Here is a 19,690-nt window from a genome sequence, read left to right as displayed (position 1 = left end):
AGAGCAAGAAAACAAATCCCTACGACGAGGAAGAAGAAGAGGAAGAGGAAGAAGAGGAAGAAGAGGAAGAAGAAGAGGAAGAGGAAGAAGAAGAAGAGGAAGAAGAAGATAAAGGAAGAGGAAGAAGAGGAAGAAGAAGAAGATAAAGGAAGAGGAAGAAGAAGAAGAAGAGGGAGAAGAGGAAGAGGAAGAAGAGGAAGAAGAGAAGAAGAAGAAGAAGAGGAAGAAGAGGAAGAAGAGGAAGAAGAGGAGGAGGAAGAAGAGGAAGAAGAAGAGGAAGACGAAGAGGAAGAGGAAGAAGAGGAAGAAGAAGAAGGGAGGAGGGGGAGGAGGAGTTTGGATTTATACCCTGCCCTTCCTCGGAGTCTCAGAGCAGCTTACAATCTCCTTTCCCTTCCCTTCCCCACAACAGAACCCCTGTGAGGTAGGTGGGGCTGAGAGAGCTCAGAGAGAATTGCTCTTGAGAGAACAGCTCTGAGAGAACGTGTGACTGACCCAAGGTCACACCAGCAGCTGCATGTGGAGGAGCAGGGAATCAGACCTGGTCCTCCCAGATTAGAGTCCGCACTCCTAACCGCTACATCAAACTGGCATTGGAGGAACAGCTGGATTCGAATCCAATAGCGCCTTACAGACCAGCAAGATTTCCACAATATGAGCTTTCGGGAGTCAAAATGATGATGAAGAGAGTTTTCACTCTTCAAAGCTCATACCCTGAAAAACGTGTCGGTCTCTAAGGTGCTCATGGACTGAAATCTAGCTGTTCTACTGGCGACTGACATGGCTGTCTCCTAAAGCTATTTCCATTGGAGGAAGATATCCTCCATCCGAGGGACTGTTAATGCAAGGGGGATATCGGATCTAACTCTGCGGAACTGGACCTCTGCCAGCGATTGTAAAAATTATGTTTTAAAGTTCACCGTAGGTGCAGCTGAAACGTTCTTCCTCGCTCTTTTTTAAAGCAGCTACAGGAATATAAAAATTTCCTTGCTGGAATGGATCATAAGCTTGTTTAGTCTGGTATCCTGTTTGCAAAAGTGACTGGTCAGATGCCTCCAAGGTGCCCACAGGCAATGCATATGGCAAAAACCCTCTGTCATTATTGTCCCCAGCATCTGACGTGGACTTGGAGGATTCAATGCATTCAGGGCTCTTTTTGTAGCAGGAACTCCTTTGCATTTTAGGCGACACACCCCTAATGTAGCCAATCCTCCAAGAGCTTACAGTAGCCCCTGTAAGAAGAGGTCTGTAAGCTCTTGGAGGATTGGCTACATTAGGGGTGTGTCGCCTAATATGCAAAGGCGTTTCTGCTACAAAAAGAGCCCTGCATGTTTCACAGTCCATAGGCTGTATTTCTTTCCTTTAATTTTTAATTTAACATCCTTCCTTTAGTTTTCTAATTCAAACCAGGCTCGCTGTTCTGCTGTGTTCATGTCACGAGGGAGGCAACGTCTGTGGAAAGCATCCAAACCCCTATGAATATGGAGATCTCTGCAAATTTAACAGGGTGACACGGACATCCAGTGAAGCGAACCGTTGATAGATACGGAACTGGACTGCAGCCATACAATGATTTCAACAAGTAAAATGGATCAACGTGATAGGCGAGCTTGTGAAGTTTCAAGGATTTCTGAGAAGGAGCATGGAATGGAAAACGATTGGATGGGATTATGATGAAGGGAAGGGAAATGTGTGTTCATGTGTTCCAACATAAATAATATCTCCCCCAAAGCCACCAGCAATGAGTAGAAGAGAGGGATTATCAGAGAGGGAGCTTGTCAACTAGGGCATCAACCTTCTACGGATGCTACATCCTGTCCTTCCCAATCAAAATGACTATTTGGCCTGGTTCACACAGGCACACTCCTTGCTGCCAGATCCAGGGATAATTTGCATCTCCCTGGTGATTTCTCCTTCAAAGGGTGTGCCCCCCTCCCTGACCCAGCACTGTATTCAGTTTTTAGGCATTCAGCTAGGGGTGTACAAAAAAAAGCATCTGGTATTTTTTGGGTTCCAGGTATATTGAATCCGAAAAATATCAGTATTTCCCGATATTCCTGAGTCCCAATACTGGTATGGAATTTGGATTCGGTAAATATTCAGGAAACCCTATTTTTTCAGCTCTATTATACTCTATGGGGACCATTAGAGTCAATGGTCCCCATAGGGTATAATGGAGAATCAATCTGGGTGTATCTGGGGCTTGGGGGGGCTGTGTAGAGGCACCAAATTTGCAGCATAGCTGCTGGTGTCTCACCTCAAAAAAACCCCCAAGTTTCAAAAAGATTGGGCCAGGGGGTCCAATTCTATGGGCCCCAGAAAAAGGTGCCCCCATCCTCCACGATCCCTATAAATGTCCTTTAAGTTTGGCTATTTGGCGATCCCGAAAATCCCGAATATTTTTGGAATTTTGAGGCTTGGCCATTTTAGATAGCAGAGATGCAGCCCCACTTTAAACTGGCTTAAAAATACTGGTAAGGTATTTTCTGGGCATTTTTTCGGCTCAGTTTATGCCGAATGCACACCCCTAAATTCAACCCATCGTATCATTCATTGTACATACAAAGCTGTGGAGGATGTCTTGATTTGCCAGTGACACTTTGGAACATGACATTCCTCTCCCTGCTGTTACAATTCTAGCTGTGTACGGGTCACCCCTAAATGGTTAGAGAAGGCTGAGGCAGGCAGCTTTGAAACACAAAAAAAGGAGGAAAAGCAAAACATTTGGGTTCCAAAGTATTTGCTGCTGCATAAAGAGGCACAGGATGCGATCTGGCACAGCTTGAAAGAGGCCGCTGACAGCTTTCACTTCTCCGCTCCACTTTCTTCACATTCTTTCACAAAGGTCGCAAGTAACTCTCAGGGTCACAGTTCCTTGGATCTACCTCCATTTGTGTCCCGCAACTCATGGATTCCTTCCACGGTCCCCAGAGGCCAGTAGTGTGAAGCTTGAGCTAGGACATCAAACCCTGTTGGAACAAACAAACAAACACCAAATGTTCAGGTTGTCTGAGCCCAAGGACAAAGGTGACACGCGGGGAGGAGCAGACTGGAGAGGAGAAACGGCCGCGGAGCAAGCCAAGCTGAGTGGCTCCTGTGGTTCTTCCAGCCAGCGTTGCAAAGGTCACTCGGCTCCGCGATACACATGTGGCCTCATCCATTGCTTCCTCCTGAAAAGAGGAGCGCAGTTCTCCCTTCCTCGTTTTATCCTGACCGCAAACCCCGTGAGCTAGGGTAAGCTGGGAGAGAGTTACTGGCCCAGTGTCACCAAGCGAGCTTCAGGGGAAAATGGGGATCTGAACCTGAGTCCCTCAGATTCTAACCCCACTCACTCTACCCACTGCCCTTTCACACCTACTAAATCCGTTTGCAGCAACTGTTTGGGCCCTGCCCCCAGCGTGCCCGGCGTGGTCGCGTCACTTCCGGGTGACGCGCACATTGGGGTGGAGTTCCCCCCGGGGCCCGATCCGGCGGCGCCGGGGAACGGGCCTTTGGGGCGGGGGGTTCCCTGCCCCCCGGGGGGACTTGGGATCCCTAGTTTGCAGGTGGGTTTTACCATTTCTCACAAAATCCAGTTGCAATGTGCATTGAAAGTGGATTGAAAGTGCATTATTTAGTGTGTGTGAAAGCAAGAAGGTAAAGTCAGGGCAATCTGCTCCCTCCACTTCCCCAGTTTCAAGGGAACAGCAGTGCTGGCACATCCCCAGACAGCGCTGTCCCCTGCAGCCTGCTCCGACACAGCAGAATCCATCCCGCCTCAAATCTACTGTGATTTGCATGACCCCGCCCCTCATTGTCATAGCTCCACCCGGCAGTCGGTTTCTTTGCTGTTGTTCAGTCGCGCACACACAAACTACCATGCAAAGGGAGGCCAACACATATTCCCCTCTGTGCGATATGCAAAGCAGCAGCTGGAAAAATAAACGTGAAAAAGTTAGCTCTACCGGTCTACAACCGTGCAGCACATCTGGGCTGTTTGGGTTCCCTTTTCCTTCAGCTTCCTGTTGATGCATAAATAAACCCCACAGCTAAATGGGAACATTTTCCTTTCCCGAGCGCCTTCTTCAGCTGCAGATGGCCACACATGCTGAGCTCCAGGTGGGCACGCTGACAAGAGCCGTCTGAAGGTTCCTACCTCCTAGGGACTCGTTTTATCTGCAGGATCTGAGGGACATCTACATAGAGGATGGTTTGGGGAGATGAAAAATTCCAACGCAGCCTAGAGATAGGACAGCATCCCCAGAGCGGCCGCTCAGCCATGTGCTCCAACTCTGCAAAGCTCCTCCCGGCTCAGTCACTGTCCGTAACCTGCCTCTGTGCTAAGCCTTTGGGGGAAGAGGTTGAGGACAACTTTCCAGTGCTTTTAAACTTGTTACCTTCCTATCCCAAGGCGTCCCCCCCCCCCAAGACCTTTTACAATGTCTGAATGGCCTACTGAAGCTGTGCAACAGAAAATTGCCCCCTATGAGAGACGATCAGGGCCAGTCGGTCAGCTTCATTGTACAGCAAGAACTAGGCTTCCTAAGTCCCACCGGGGGGCAGGGAAACCCCCATCCCAGAGGCCCGTTCCCTGCCACCGGCAGATTGGGCCCCGGGGGGAACCCCACCCCGACGTGCGCGTCACCCGGAAGTGACGCGACCACGCTGGGCACGCTGGGGGCGGGGCCACGGTCATCCAAGGGAAAACTCTATGGTTTTCCCTCGGATGGTCGTGGACCCACCCCCAGCGTGCTTGGCGTCATCACGTCACTTTCGGGTGATGTGCACGCTCCAGCCGCGGCGCGGGAGTCCCCCGGTAAGGAGATATTTCAACTTGGCAGCCCTAGCAAGAACAGGTATCGCAATACCGATTTCTTAAAAAGAAAAAAAGGTATCGTAGCCATTGGCCTGACTGTTCTAGCTAAGAATAGATAGTTGGGTTGACAGCTTTGGGTTGGGAAATACCTGGAGAGTCGGGAGGTGGAGCCTGGGGAGAGGGCGGGGCTTGGGGAGGGGAGGGGAGGAACCTCAACAGGGTACGATGCCAATAGAGTCCACCCTCCAAAGCAGCCATTTTCTCCAGGGGAACAGATCTCTACAGTCCAGAGATTAGTTGTAATAGCAGGAGAACGCCAGGTCCCACCTGGAGCTTAGCAACCCTAACGGCTAACCTTAGCGCTGTCAGGGAGACCGAATTTCTGAAATAAATTTGTTCCATACTAGGAAAAACCTCAGTCACGACGGCAGGCATGGCCTGTATTTCATCATGATGACCCTTGTTACTTATTTAAAAATATTTGACCTTGATTTCTGACCCCAAAAGATCTACCTCATAATAAACCTCAAGCCAATAACGATAGCATCAGGAAGCCATTAAATGGACACACACAAAAAACCACACAGGCAGAGCGAAAGTTGACACACGTGATGCTACCTTGTACTTAATTGGACCATTGATCCATCAAAGGGAGTATTGTCTACTCCGACTGGCAGCGGCTCTCTAGGGTCTCAGGCAGAGGTCTTTCACATCACCTACTACCTCATCCTTTAAACTGGAAAGGCCGGGGATTGAACCTGGGAACTTCTGCACACCAAGCAAATGTTCTGCCACAGAGCCATAGCCCGTCTACAGAATTTAAAAAGTCAGAATTCAGAGCCTAGTCACTTATACTGCTCAAAGTGACCCTAAAAGCTCTAAAAAACAAACCTATTTCACCTGTCACCTAACAGCAGGTTGGGGTAGAACCAAATGAGCCCTCCTCGGGAGGACGTTTGGTAACCGTGGTGCCACCACTGCAAGGACCCTGCCTCACAGTCGCCCACCAAACTTTCAACAGTGGAGGAAGAACACTGAGTGAAATCTCTGTAGATGAGCTGGTCAATCAAGTGAAGGCCACAACACCCTGCTTGAACCAGGAGTGGTGGGTAAATTCTGCCTACAACTAAGAGTTTGCTCTGAAGAAGAGCCCTTTCTCCCACTTTACTTGCCTGTGTCCTGCTTTTGCAGGTGAAAAGTTCTTTTAAAAAATATTTGACACTGGTTTAAATCTGCAGCATCGAGACACATTGAGACACCTACGTTGCTTGTCTGGAAGGCCACCGACAAAATGATAGACTGATTAGATAGATTACATAAATAAGGGTCACACGGGCTGGCTTAGCGCCTGGAGGGCCCTCACTAGCAATGTCATGACTTTGCCAACAATGCAATGACATCACTCCCGGTGCACCTGGAAGTGACATCAATGACACTGGGGATGCTCTAGGGAAAAAATTGCACTTGCAGAATGCTAGACTGTCTCCCATTCACTTCCTGTTTAAATTGGAAATGACATTGGTGTGCTGGCACGCTGGCAGCACACCAGGCCCTTCCTTTTCCCCAGTTCCTCCATCCGATGCCAGAGGCACTGTCAGGCATCAGAGGGAATTGCAAGGAGGCCTCCTGATATATTGGGAGGCCTGAAATCCCTCAGACAGACAGCTGCAGATATCAAGAAACTGGCAGACCATAATACACATAGCTGTGCAACTGTTACAATCTGTGTGGGAGATCCTACACATGGCTACTAAAGACAGGCGTTTTTTTGTAGAAAAAGCCCAGCAGGAACTCATTAGCATAATAGGCCATACCCAACAGCAGACACTCATTAGCATATTAGGCCACACCCTTGACAGCACAGCATATTAGCATATTAGGCCACACCCCCATGTTACCAGAAGTGTGGTCATCCAGCCACACACCCCTTTTGCTTCTTATTCTGTTTACCTTGTTGTCAAAACTCAGGGCTTTTTTTGTAGCAGGAACTCCTTTGCATGTTAGGCCACACACCCCTAGTGTAGCCAATCCTAATGAGTTTCTGCTGTTGGGAGTGGCCTATTATGCTAATGAGTTCCTGCTGGATGTGGCCAACTCAGGAGCCAGCCGGAACTCCATTCCTGTGCGTTCCTGCCCAAAAATAGCCCTGACTAAAGACAGGGCCTTTTCCCTAGTGGCACCCCAATAATAAAATGCCCTCCTCTCCACCCACCACTGAATGGCTTTTCAGAGCCTGTTAAAGATTTCTTTAGGCATCTGGTCAGCAGCTTCTTCCACGTATCTTGCATTGCCTTCACTGCTTCTGTTAATCATCTGTTCAATCTGGTTAGTAATGCAGAGAGGGGTTTAATAATTTATTTGCTACTCTGCTCTAGCTATTTAATATTTTAGTACATGATTTTTTAAAATTTATTCTGCCACTTTTTTACTATACGGTTTATTTCTCAGTGTGCTTTAACTCACTGTTATTCGTATTATCAAATTTTCAATAGTTTTTATGTTTTGCCGGTATTAACTTCCTTGTTTTAAATTGAGATAAAAAGACAGAGTCAGTGGCTGATATTCATTCCTATGGTTAAAAAGCAAGGGGGGAGGCTGAACCACTCTCCCACCCCTGCTAACCCTGGTGTCTGGTCTGGGTTTTAAATCTTCTTAACTGCACCTCAGATTGCAGCAAACTTCCTTTATCCCATAGAATAAGATGCCCCTAAACCCCACCTCCCAATCTGCATAGCCACACCCTGGGTACCATTTCTTGGTAGGGTTGCCAGGTTTCCCCTGGCCACTGGTGGGGGATTGGGGGCTAGGGCTCCCAGATCCAGGTTTGGAAACTCCTGTAGATTTAGTTATTGATTCTGGGGAGGACAGGGACCTCACCGGGGTACAACGCCATAGAGTCTACTCTCCAAGCATCCATTTTCTCCAAAGGAACCGATATCTGTAGTCTGGAGATAAGGGGTAATTCTGGGGGATCCCCAGGTCTCACCTGGAGGCTGCTATCCCCTCTTCTTGGTCATACCAAGTGCAATAGAAAGTACTTTTTATATGATGAAATGTTCTGAAGCATCCACTACTTGCCAATATAGGGACGGAAGTACTTCAGCATGATAGGCTAAATTTGGGGTGCAGTTGATTGATTGCCATCTGGGCAAAACATTGTCAGGTATTTGCCACCGAGACGAGAATAAGATGGCCTGGATTCAGCACACACCACTAGTGGGTGAGACATTTGTATTCAGGGCTTAGAAGCCGCCCCACAGAGAGATACCTGGATAAATGAATTACTAACTCAAAGTGAAACTAGGAAGATTTACTGTACAAAAGAGAAAATGCTCTGGCAGTAATTGAGCTGGGCTGGCCCGGTTCCTTGGAACACAGTGCCCTTTATGTTTCATTGAAATGAACAGTGCACAGATACCTGATTAATAAATGCATGTGCACAACCCACCGCTGTGGAATTTAGGGTTGCCAACCCGGAAGTGACGTGACGACGACGGGCACGCTGGGGGCGAGGCCACGACCATCCGAGGGAAAACCATAGAGTTTTCCCTCGGATGACCATGGCCCCGCCCCCAGCGTGCCTGACGACATCATGTCACGTCCGGGTGACGCGCACGTCGGGGTAGGGTTCCCCCCGGGGCCCGATCCGCCAGCGGCGGGGAACAGGCCTCTGGGGAAGGGGTTTCCCTGCCCCCCCCGGGGGGGACTTGGCAAGTCTAGTTGAATTGCAGTCCTGGATCGGGTGGAAACTTGGAGCATTCTCTTGAATATTGCTCGTTACTGAATGACCATTACTGAATAGACCCAACAAGAGGGCACACACAGTCCCCAAGTGTGTTTTGGAAGCTATCTATAGAGGATCCCTCTTAGAGCCTGGAAGGGGGCCTCACTGGAATCACCTAGAGATCCATGAGGGCAGAAAGGCAAGATGCAAATGCAACACGTCCAAAAGACTTCTAGGGCTACAAACAAACTTCAGTCAGTTAAAGATTCCTGGATCTTTTGCATCAAATGACTATCGATTGGATTTTTTCACAAGAACGAGAGGGGGGAATGGAGTCATAGGGCTCAAGGCTCAAGACAGGAGCGCTCCGTCTATGACTGTGAGCTGCTTAATGGGCCTTTTGTAGGACCAGCAACAAACATCAATTTAAACTTCAATGTAACCACAAAAGGAAACTTCCCCCTTTAGAAGACTTTCAAGCAAGGAGAAGCGGGTGTACAATTCTAGAAACTCCCGTTGGGGTTGATTGTGTAAAAAGGATGTAAATTGACTGGTAGCTACTAGATTGTACAAACTGATTATTATTGTTGGTATTGTATGTAATTAATATATACCTGTTTAGAATATTATGAATAATACACAATGCACTTTGTAAGATGGAACATATAGAACACTTTAACTTATAAATAAAGTTTTTGCTTTATTTGTTTTTTGCATGGCTCTTTTTGTAGAAAAAGCCCAGCAGGAACTCATTAGCATAATAGGCCACACCCAACAGCAGGAACTCATTAGCATATTAGGCCACACCCCTTGACAGCACAGCTCGTTAGCATATTAGGCCACACCCCCATGTTACCAGAAGTGTGGTCATCCAGCCACACACCCCTTTTGCTTCTTATTCTGTTTACCTTGTTGTCAAAACCCAGAGGGTTTTTTTGTAGCAGGAACTCCTTTGCATGTTAGGCCACACACCAATCCTAATGAGTTTCTGCTGTTGGGTGTGGCCTATTATGCTAATGAGTTCCTGCTGGGTGTGGCCAACTCGGGAGCCAGACGGAACTCCGTTCCTGTGCGTTCCTGCCCAAAAATAGCCCTGTTTTTTTGCCTCTTCTACCCCTGCAGCTTGAGTTTCCACACCCACCTGGAGGCTTGCAACCCTAGGGCTGCCTGTATACTGATGGGCTACCCGTGCAGCCCCCCAAGGGGGCATACAGCATCCCAGAGCCATTTAGGGTTGGGGAAATGGCACAGAGGGGCTAAAGCCCCTTTTCCCCACACACCCACTGTTCCAAACCACCTCAAGGCCCCACACATTTGGGAAACGGGCTTCATCACAGCAGACATGTGACTGACTGAATCAAAATCAGATCAGGGGAGCCCAGAAACACAACACGCTGAAGGGTGATTTGGCCTTGAGACAGCAGAAATTGACCGATTTCATTGAACCCATCTTTGTTCTGCGGTGTAAACACTCTAGTAGTGCAGTTTTGAAATGGCTATTTGAGTGCTTAAAAGCAATTGGGAAATCAAAGTAATGAAATCAAATGTTCCGCTGAAAACTCTGCCTCTATATTTATTTATTTTATTTCTATAAAATATTTATCAGCAGCCTTTCTCCCTTGCAGAACTCAAGGCCGCTTACAAGATAAATAAAAAAGGAATTATAAAAACTATAAAAGTCACAGGTTAAAAACACCAATTAGGACCGCTTATAATAAAAGCTAAATCGATCAAAGCGCCCTCACCTGAATTGAATTTATTACAGCACATAGCCAGCTATATAAAACCATACCTACAAATATTTATCATATAAATAGATTACAATGTCTAAAATATCCAGATGGTAAAACTATTTGTGTAAAATTATATAAGCATTTTAAACTCTAAAACCAGAAATACGGTGTAAAAAAGGACAGAATTTTAGTCTTAAAAAAAATAAAGTAATAAGAATAAAAAGATCAATTAGATTAAAAGCAAACAGTCCTAACCCAAGTGGCTGCCTGAGCACTGATGAGCTTTTACAACCAAACAGCAAAATTTCGCTATCTGGTGTAGCGCTATATGATCAGAATTTATAAGCAATTTCTCTATCTTATCCTGATCCGAGGAGCCAACCAAGAGAGGACCAATAAGTTTTGTGCGAGCTTCGTTATATAATGGACATCTTAGGAACACATGCACAGCCTCTCATTTCGGGGAGTTTTCTTGAATTTGTCCTCAAGAACTGCAGAAGGTAAAGCAGAGCATCTAGCCAGCGTATACGCCCTCCTAAGTTTATTTGACTCCAAAATGGATAAGTATGGGGCTTGAGCAACCATATATTTACTACTGTATGGCGCTAAAAAGGCAGGGGTCGCCTGTACGTCCAGTTGGCGTTCGATGTCTTCAATCCTCTGCCTGAGCACTAGCTTAGCTTGAACACCACCCCTATCCAAAAGCTCTTGGGGGGAAAGCCCTAGTAATGTAATTTTCCGAATAGTATAAGTCAGCCATTCAGATTGGTAATCGTCAGTCAGGATTAAGGGCACAAGGCAACATGGGTTTAGGTTTATCATTAACCAGAGAAAAATAGAGTGCAAGGTGATCTTAGCTTCAACTTTCATCATGCCAGTCTCTAGCCGTACCATTGCATTTGTAACACACCTTGGGACTTGGAGCACTGATCTCAAAAATTTCGATTGAACCAGCTCTAGTGGGGCATAACAAGAAGATGACGCTCCAAGTAGCGTCCCATAGAGCATCTGGGCTAATGTTTTAGCCTTAAAGAGTTTCAGTGCTGCTGGCACAAAATAGCCCCCTGTAGAACGGAAAAACTTGAGTATACCTTGGGCGGATTTCTCACCCGTACATGCTGCTGCCTGACTATGAGCGAATTTAGAGCCCGAGGCTTGGATAATCATGCCAAGGTAACGAAAGTTGGTTACCTGTTTGAGATTCTGGCCATTTACACTCCACTTTCTTAACTTAGGTCTCCTGCCAAAGGCCATCACCTTCGTCTTCTGATAGTTAATAATCAATTTCTGTTCACTACAATAACTGGCAAACCTTTTTAATGCCCTTCTCAGGCCAATTGAGGTTCTAGAAAGAATAACAGCGTTGTCATCATATAAAAGTATAGGAATAGGGCGCTGGGCCAGTTTGGGTGGATGGCCCAGGCAAGCCCGATCTAGTCAGACCTTGGAAGCTAAGCAGAGTCGGCGCTGGTTAGGATTTGGATGGGAGACCACCAAGGAATACCAGGGCTGGGAGGCAGAGGCAGGCAATGGCAAACCACCTCTAAACGTCTCTTGTCTTGCAACCCCTACAGGGTCTCCATAAGTCGGCTGCAACTTGACAGCACTTCCCATGCACACAAATAAGACTGTCTTCAATTGTGTCCCAAAGATCAACAATGAGAGAACCAGGCACATCTCTCTTGGAAGGTCGTTCCATAACTGTGGGGCTGCCATGGAAAAGGCCCCAGCTCGCCTATCCACTAGGACAGTCAGGAGGGCATCTCCCCATGATCTTAATCCCTGGGCAGGAATGTAAAGAAGTTGGTCTTTCAGATACCCCAGTCTCAAGCCATGTAGGGTTTTAAAGGACAAGACCAACATCTTTAACTGGGCTCAAGAGCTGAACAGTAGACAGTGTAATTGCTGTATTGGGGACACCTGATCCCAACATCTGGCCCCGATCAGTAGTCTAGCTGCAGCATTCTGCACTAGCTGTGGCTTGCAAACACTCTTCAAGGGTAGCCCCAGGTAGAGCGCATTGCAGTAGTCCAGTCTAGATGTAACTAAGGCATGGATCACTGTGGCTAGGCATGACTGACCCAAGAATGGACACAATAGATGGAGCTGGGCAAACGCACTCTGAGTCACAGCAGCCGTATGGTTTTCTAAGGTTCCCACTGTGTCAAGCAGCACTCCCAAGCTGCAAACCTGGCTTTCCAAGGGGAGCATAACCCCACCCAAGACATGGAAGATCTGAAGTCCCTGGTCTGCCTTTCTACTAACCCAGAGAACCTCTGTCTTGTCAGGATTAAGTTTCGGTTTGTTCACCCTCATCCTGCTCATTACTGCCTCCAAACACTGGATCAGAACATCAACAGCATCCTCAGAATCAAGTGGACACCCCAGAATTAAGTGGACATGATCGCATATTGGTGACATCACAGCCCATACCTCCTGATGGCCTCTCCCAGTGGCTTCATATAGATATGAAATAGCATGGGGGATAAGGTGGAGCCCTGGGCACCCTCTCACACACAGGTCAACAGCCCTGGGGTAGAGCTGGAATCCCACAACACTGTCATCTGCATATTAGGCCACACACCCCTAGTGTAGCCAATCCTCCAAGAGCTTACAGAGCTCTTCTTACTGGGGCTACTGTAAGCTCTTGGAGGATTGGCTACACTAGGGGTGTGTGGCCTAATATGCAAAGGAGCTCCTGCTACCAGTAGAACCCATAAAATCCCAGAGAACGAGTAGTTCTGCCTCTAATAAGAGGCAATGTTCAAAATATGCCTCAGTGAAACAGGATTCTCTCCTGCCATAAAACTGTCAAAGTAGGGAAGGTATGGAACTAGCCCAAATGATCTTGCAGTGCACACTGTTCTCCAGACAATCCACAAGGAAACCAGAAATAAATCACAAGGAGCTTTCTCCGGCACTTCTGGATTTATCTCTGATCCTTTATCGATGCCAGACAATACCCAAAGCTGAGAAAGGTTAGGGCCAACATTCCCACACCTTCAAGACCCTAGACATCCCTGCCTCCCTTCTGACAAAGGGGAAAGGACCGATATGGAATACTCAGCAAAACCAGTTAGTTTGTGAAATCAGAGCTTAGTTTGCAACAAATGCTGGTGGTAATGCCTCTGCTTGGCATGCAGAAGGTCCCAGGTTCAATCCCCGGCATCTCCAGTTAAAAGGATCAGGTAGGAGGTGATGGGAAAGACCTCAGCCTGAGACCCTGGAAAGCAGCTGCCAGACTGAGTAGACAATATTGACCCTGAGGGCGCAAGGGTCTGATTCATGTTTTATGTGTTCATAGATTCCCCTACAGACTTGACTGGTAGGTCAGCCACCTTGAGCTCCACAAGGAAGAAAAGCCGCACATAAATGTTTGAAACAAATAGATAAATATATATATTTATTTAATTCGTTTGTATTCCACCTTTCTCCCCAATGGGGACCCAAAGCAGCTTCCATCACTCCCCTCTCCCCCATTTTGTCCTCACAGGTAGGCTAGGCTGAGAGAGGGTGAACGGCCCAAGGTCACCCAGCGAGCTTCCATGGCACAAATGGGGGATTCAGACTCAGGTCCCCCTGGCCTACACTGCGGCAGCAAACGAGCCCAGATGAAGCTGCTATGTCTGAATTCAGATGTCACATGAAACCATCTTTAACACGAACTGCGATTAACCAGACCGACTTCAAACCACGATTTCAGATCCCAGCTTGGCAAACGCTAACTAGCCACACAGTGAGCAGAGTGCCCCCACGTTTAGACAATCACAATGAACGCAGCTTAATTAAGCCACCGGTGTTGCGTTGTTTCTAAACTGAGCCACTATGGGACAATTAGACTTTTCTAGGATATACTTAATCAAAAGGACAAACACCATCTAATCCTTTAAATCCACAGAGGAGAGGCTTCGGGAGGAGGAACAGATCTCAGAGACTGTGAAGTAGAGCTTTCAGCAAAATGCAGCCATGCGTGGTAGTCAGTTGTTCCTTATAGCATGAACTGCTGTCTCAAGCATCTCCCTGTTCCCATCTGCGAACTGGGGGGAGGTAAAGAAACGTTATAAGGGTCAAGGAGTATGAACGGACCCACGCTGTCCTACTGGTGCCTGAAGACTCCCTTGGCTGGGGTGCCTCGTCTCCATGCACGCCCCCTCTCTGGACCGGAGCTGACCCCAGGACAGAAAAATGTATGTGTGCTTGAATGCGGTGGCAATGTTACTGCATCTGATCTGTAGCACTCTTAAAACATTACATCTGCTCTCACCAATGTTCCCTCTAAGCTGAGTTAGTGTGAGCTAGCTCACGGTTTTTGAGCCTCTGGCTCGCACATTTTTGCCTTAGCTCAGGAAGGATGGCTCCAGAGCAGTGTTCCCTCTAAGCTGAGTTAGTGTGAGCTAGCTCACAGTTTTTTAGCCTCCGGCTCACACATTTTTGCCTTCGCTCAGGAAGGAGGGATCCAGAGAAAACTAATTGATGCAGTAGCCAAATTGTTTGCTCACAACTTTAATGCCGGTAGCTCACAAAGTAGAATTTTTGCTCACAAGACTCCACAGCTTAGAGGGAACATTGCTCCAGAGCAAACCAATTTATGCAGTAGCCAAATCACCTGCTCACAACTTTAATGCCAGTAGCTCACAAAGTAGACTTTTTGCTCACAAGACTCCATATCTTAGAGGGAACATTGGCTCTCACACTGAGCAGACTTTCAGCAGTTGGGAAGTGGCTCGGGAGAGAGAGCGTCTGCTCTGCATGCAGAAGGTCCCAGATCCCCAGGGTCTCCAGCTGAAAGGTCTCAGGTGACAAATGTCGGAGAGGGAAGCTGGCAAAACGGACCTAGGTGGACCTAGAGTTGCCAGCTCTGGGTTTGGGAATCCCTAGAGATTTTGGGGGGTGGGGCCTGGGGAGGGCGGGGTTTGGGGAGGGGAGGGGAGGGACCTCAGTGGGGTACGATGCCACTGAGTCCACCTTCCGGAGCAGCCAGTTTCTCCAAGGGATCTAACCTTGGTTATCTGAAGATCCACTGTAATAGCGAGAGATCTCCAGCCACCACCCGGACATTGGCAACCCTGGATGGGCCAAAAATCTGACTCTGCACAATACTGCAGCTGGCACAGAAATAAACCCACCATATGGGATCCAAGAAAGACTGTGGATGGAGTGTATTTTAAGGATCATTCAGAAGGCAGAGACGGAGCTCTCTTCATTGTGTTCTTCCCAAGAGAGACCCAACCGCTCAACACATCCCTTATTTCAAGGATCCTCCCTCAATTCATTAATTATGATGCTTGAGAGAGGAGTAAAGAGTGGGCACGCAGCTCTGCCACTGATTGATTAACCCTTTTTATTTACTGGAGAATACGTCCCGAAGAAATCCAGCCTTTAATAAAAAAAACGCGCAGCAACGCTCAGGAGGGAGCTCAAAAAGATTTGTATCAGGAAATGGCCCAGCGCTCAGTCTTCCGACTCCTCAGATCCCCAGTTCCATAAAACATGCGGAATTTAGTGCATCCATCCCAGCCGCAGAAAGCAGATGTTGTTTGTGTTAACAGATTTGGACAAGTTAGCAGAAATCCAGATATTTTTTTCCCCAGGATGAGCACCAGAGCAAACGCTGTATTTAGCTGAGTAGGACAAAATTTGTATGCACATATTGTAAAAAAAAACGGGAATGAGATGCAGCCAACTTTGCCAGGTGAGGGCCCAAAGACATAAATACCAAATCAGTAATAACCACCACAAACTTCTATAATCCTCTCGCCAAGTCTGAACATTATTACTTGTATTCAGATCTCCTAAACAAACCATAATTTTTTCAGAATGAGATCAGTCCTCCCCTCTCCCCTTTGTATGCCACACCAAAACCTGCAGTTTGCTACGACGGCTAAAAATGATAATTGCCTGGTTTCTTTCCCACCAATTAAAATTCTAAAACACGTTTAGTTCAGGGTGCTAAACGAGAAACAAAGCACCATCTCTTAAAGTGTTGGATTTGTATAGCCCAACAGATTGCAGATGGGTCTAGAGTAGAACACTTCTTATCTTGACACAGCGGGCAAAGGGAGAGAAGGGGGTGCTCGAGGACTCCTTGGCTTATTTTCATTATGAATAAACTATGGCGTGTTGACATCGAAATACTGAACGACGATTCAAGTTCAAAAGCTTTAACAACATAGAAGAGAAGAAGAAGAGAAGAGATTGGATTTATACCCCGCCCTTCACCCGGAGTCTCAGAGCGGTTTACAAACCCCTTTCCCTTCCCTGCCGCACAACAGACACCCTGTGAGGTAGGCGGGGCTGAGAGAGCTCTTTTCAGAACTGGCCTTGAGAGAACAGCTCTGACAGGACTACGGCTTGCCCAAGGTCATCCAGCAGCTGCAAATGGAGGAGTGGGGAATCAACCCCGGTTCTCCCAGATTAGAGTCTGCACACTTAACCACTACACCAAACTTCCTAAATTAATATCTCCCTAAATTAATAGGGAGGTATTAACCACTACACCAAACTTCCTAAATTAATACCTTCCTAAATTAATAGACTCTTCATTACATTTAAGCATTCAAGATTCGAGGCCAGTTAGTAGCACCTTAGAGACCAAAGAGTTTTTCAGGGTATAAGCTTCCCAGAGTCAAAGCTCCCTTCATCAGGTCTTGCGTTGACTCTCGAAAGCTTATGCCCCCAAAATCTCATTGATCTCTAAGGCACTACTGGCCTCAAATCTAGTTCTTCTACTGCAGACCAACACAACTACCCTCTGAAGCTATTTAAGCATTCTCAAAGTCACTGTAGCTAGTTTGGAGTCTGTTTCGAATCACCTCTGCCGATTCCAAATGGAAATTAGAAGAGAGGAGGGGCCGGAAAGGCACCTCTACGAAATTTCAGAATTGCGCTCTGCAGATGCTCAGAGGAAGACAATATCTTCCCAAACTTTCCTGACCTGCTGCTAGAGCACTCTGCAGTGTGTAGACACCTTGTTATAAAAGGGTTCATTAAGGTGTAACAGAAAAATAGAGAGAGAAATGAAAGATACATTCTTCTGTTGAAAGAGAAAAAGAGAATAAGAGAAATCAGTGGATATCTTTTTAAAATGTGGGGGGAACGAAATGCCGCTCCCATAACAAGGTGAGCACAGAATTCTGCTGGCTGAGGATTTCTACTTCGTTGCTCTGGGTTTAAGGAGGCAAGTTTCTAGTCCTTAGTCCTTGAGGAAGCTCAATTCCAAATGGTGCGAGAAGCAGCTCGTGCAGTCACAAAGGGTGCCTGAATAAGAGTTCCACTGTTTAAGAGGTAAGACTACAATGCCACACTTACTCCCTCATGAACGAAGTTGGAGTCCAGTGGCACCTTTAAGACCAACAAAGTTTTATTCAAGGTGTGAGCTTTTGTTTGCACGCACACTTCCTCAGATACCACCTGGATCTCTCTCCCTCAAGGTTTTGTTGTTGTTCAGTCGCACAGTCGAGTCCGACTCTTCGTGACCCCATGGACCAGCTCCCGCCAGGCCCTCCTGTCTTCCGCCGTCCTCTGAAGTTTGCTCAATTTCATGTTCGTTGCATCGATGACACTGTCTAACCATCTCATCATTTGCCCGTCCCCGTCTTCTTTGACCTTCAATCTTTCCCAGCATCAGGGTCTTCTCCAGGGAGTGCTCCCTTCTCATTTGGTAACCCTCAAGGTTAGGAAAAGCCTAATCGGCTATGTAAGATGGGCACAAACGAGCAACCCCAAATGATTTGCATCATTTGGACAAGTTGCAAAATTCAGCTGCTGTTTGCACAGATCATTGGGGTTAATTTGACACTGGGCTTTGATTTCAGTTTTGGGTTTGTTCGTTCGTTTTTCAGAGCAGAGTCCCTATCCGTGCACCTGTCAACATTTCACAGAGGAAAACGGGCATGCTTGAAACGTCCGTGTTCCGAAGATCACCAACATCTGATATTACACTTTGGTGAAGGCTCTACTTAGTGGTACTGGTCTACTTGGGAACAGTCTAGCTTCCATTTTAAGAATTAAGAATTTTCTGAGACACAAAGACTCATCACCTTCTTAGCTTTTCAATCAATGGAAGATAGACTGCTCCTAAGTAGACCAGCGCCGCTGAGTAGAGCCTTCACCAAAGTGTAATATCAGATAGAGGTTGGTGATCTTTGGAATATGGATGTTTCAAGCATGCTCGTTGTCCTCTGTGAAAGGCTGACAGGTGCAACCGTTCAAAATACAGCTTGGCACCAGCAGGGCGTGAAATCGCAGGCCGAACACTGCATGGAGGTTCAGTGCTTGTGTGTATGCATGCACACGGATAAGTGCTACGGACAAGAAGGCTCCAGTTGCCCGCACTGAGATTTAATTTCTGGAGAGCCTGAGGAAGTTGGCAGATGGAACCTGAAGAATGACAGCACAAGCAATTCCCACTAACAGGACTGCAACAATGGACAAAACAGAGAGAGTGATTTATTGGGGAATGGAAAACAGAGACTGTCCCTGGTAAATAAGGACATCTGGACCATACGCACACATTTCAGGATACAAGAGAACATCTACGGTCCACCTCAGTCTACCACTACATTGTACATTGGCTTTTCAGAGGTACGAGACATGTATCGGTAGAAAAGTCCGATCCAAGATCGTTTGCAACTACAACGTATGATTTTGGAGGCATGCACACAATTCGGATTTGCAGTTCAGCAGCCTCTGTGATGCTGCTTCTCACAACGCTGTGCACTTCTTGCATCTCAACTGATTTATTAGCTCTCCAGTTGTATCACTACCACAAAACACTTCGGTTGCTTAAAATTGTGGGCTCAGCTCTCTGTGCTTACCATTTTTATTCCATTGCCCCTGAAACATGCCTATGTGAAAAGCATACATGAAAAGAAACAATTTTTTTTACAACTAGCAGGTTGCCATCAGTGTTGTGCTGCGGTTCCTGTTAGGCTAGAACTCAAGAGACTAGGGTTCAAGTTTCCACTTTTTCCACTTTTTATTGATTTATTGATTGATTGATTGATTGTTACGCTTATATCCCGCCCTCCCCGCGAACAGGCTCAAGGCGGCTTACAAATAAGGGCAGCATGTGCCACATAAAACATTAAAAACAGCATAAATTCAACCATAGTTAGCAATGATAAAGTGCTCAATGATGTTACCAATTTGATCAAATCAATCGACTCAGATGGTGACCTATAGAGGTACCCAAATATAGATGTACTTTGCTGTGAAGTTCACTGGATGACCCTGGGCCAGTCACTTTCTCTCCATCTAACCTGCCTCACAGGGTTGGTGTAAGAATAATGCAGAGGAGGGAACAACCATATATGTTACCCAGTTCTTGGAGGAATGGTGTGATGAAAACACAAGAAATGACTCTCTTAAATTAATGGGCAGGAAATCAAAGGTTCCTTACCTGGATGTTTGTGCAGCCAAGTATGGTTCCCATACACC

At 46.9% G+C, this 19,690-nt stretch overlaps 1 protein-coding gene across 1 annotated transcript in view; it reads right to left on the bottom strand.

Annotated features, from left to right (window-relative positions):
* The window catches only part of ADGRD1 (adhesion G protein-coupled receptor D1), a 183,192-nt gene that overhangs the window by 145,154 nt on the left and 18,348 nt on the right, over positions 1-19,690 (bottom strand). Inside the window, exon 4 of the mRNA XM_015417864.1 lies at positions 2,886-2,969. Within this exon, the coding sequence (XP_015273350.1) occupies positions 2,886-2,969 (84 nt within the window). The remainder of the gene's footprint in view (positions 1-2,885; positions 2,970-19,690) is intronic.

Source organism: Gekko japonicus, unplaced genomic scaffold (genome assembly GCF_001447785.1).
Source record: "Gekko japonicus isolate JY-2015 unplaced genomic scaffold, Gekko_japonicus_V1.1 scaffold328, whole genome shotgun sequence".
Taxonomy (NCBI): domain Eukaryota; kingdom Metazoa; phylum Chordata; class Lepidosauria; order Squamata; family Gekkonidae; genus Gekko; species Gekko japonicus.
The sequence above is the reverse complement of the archived record's forward strand: the minus strand, read 5'-3'. Positions and strand labels throughout refer to the sequence as shown.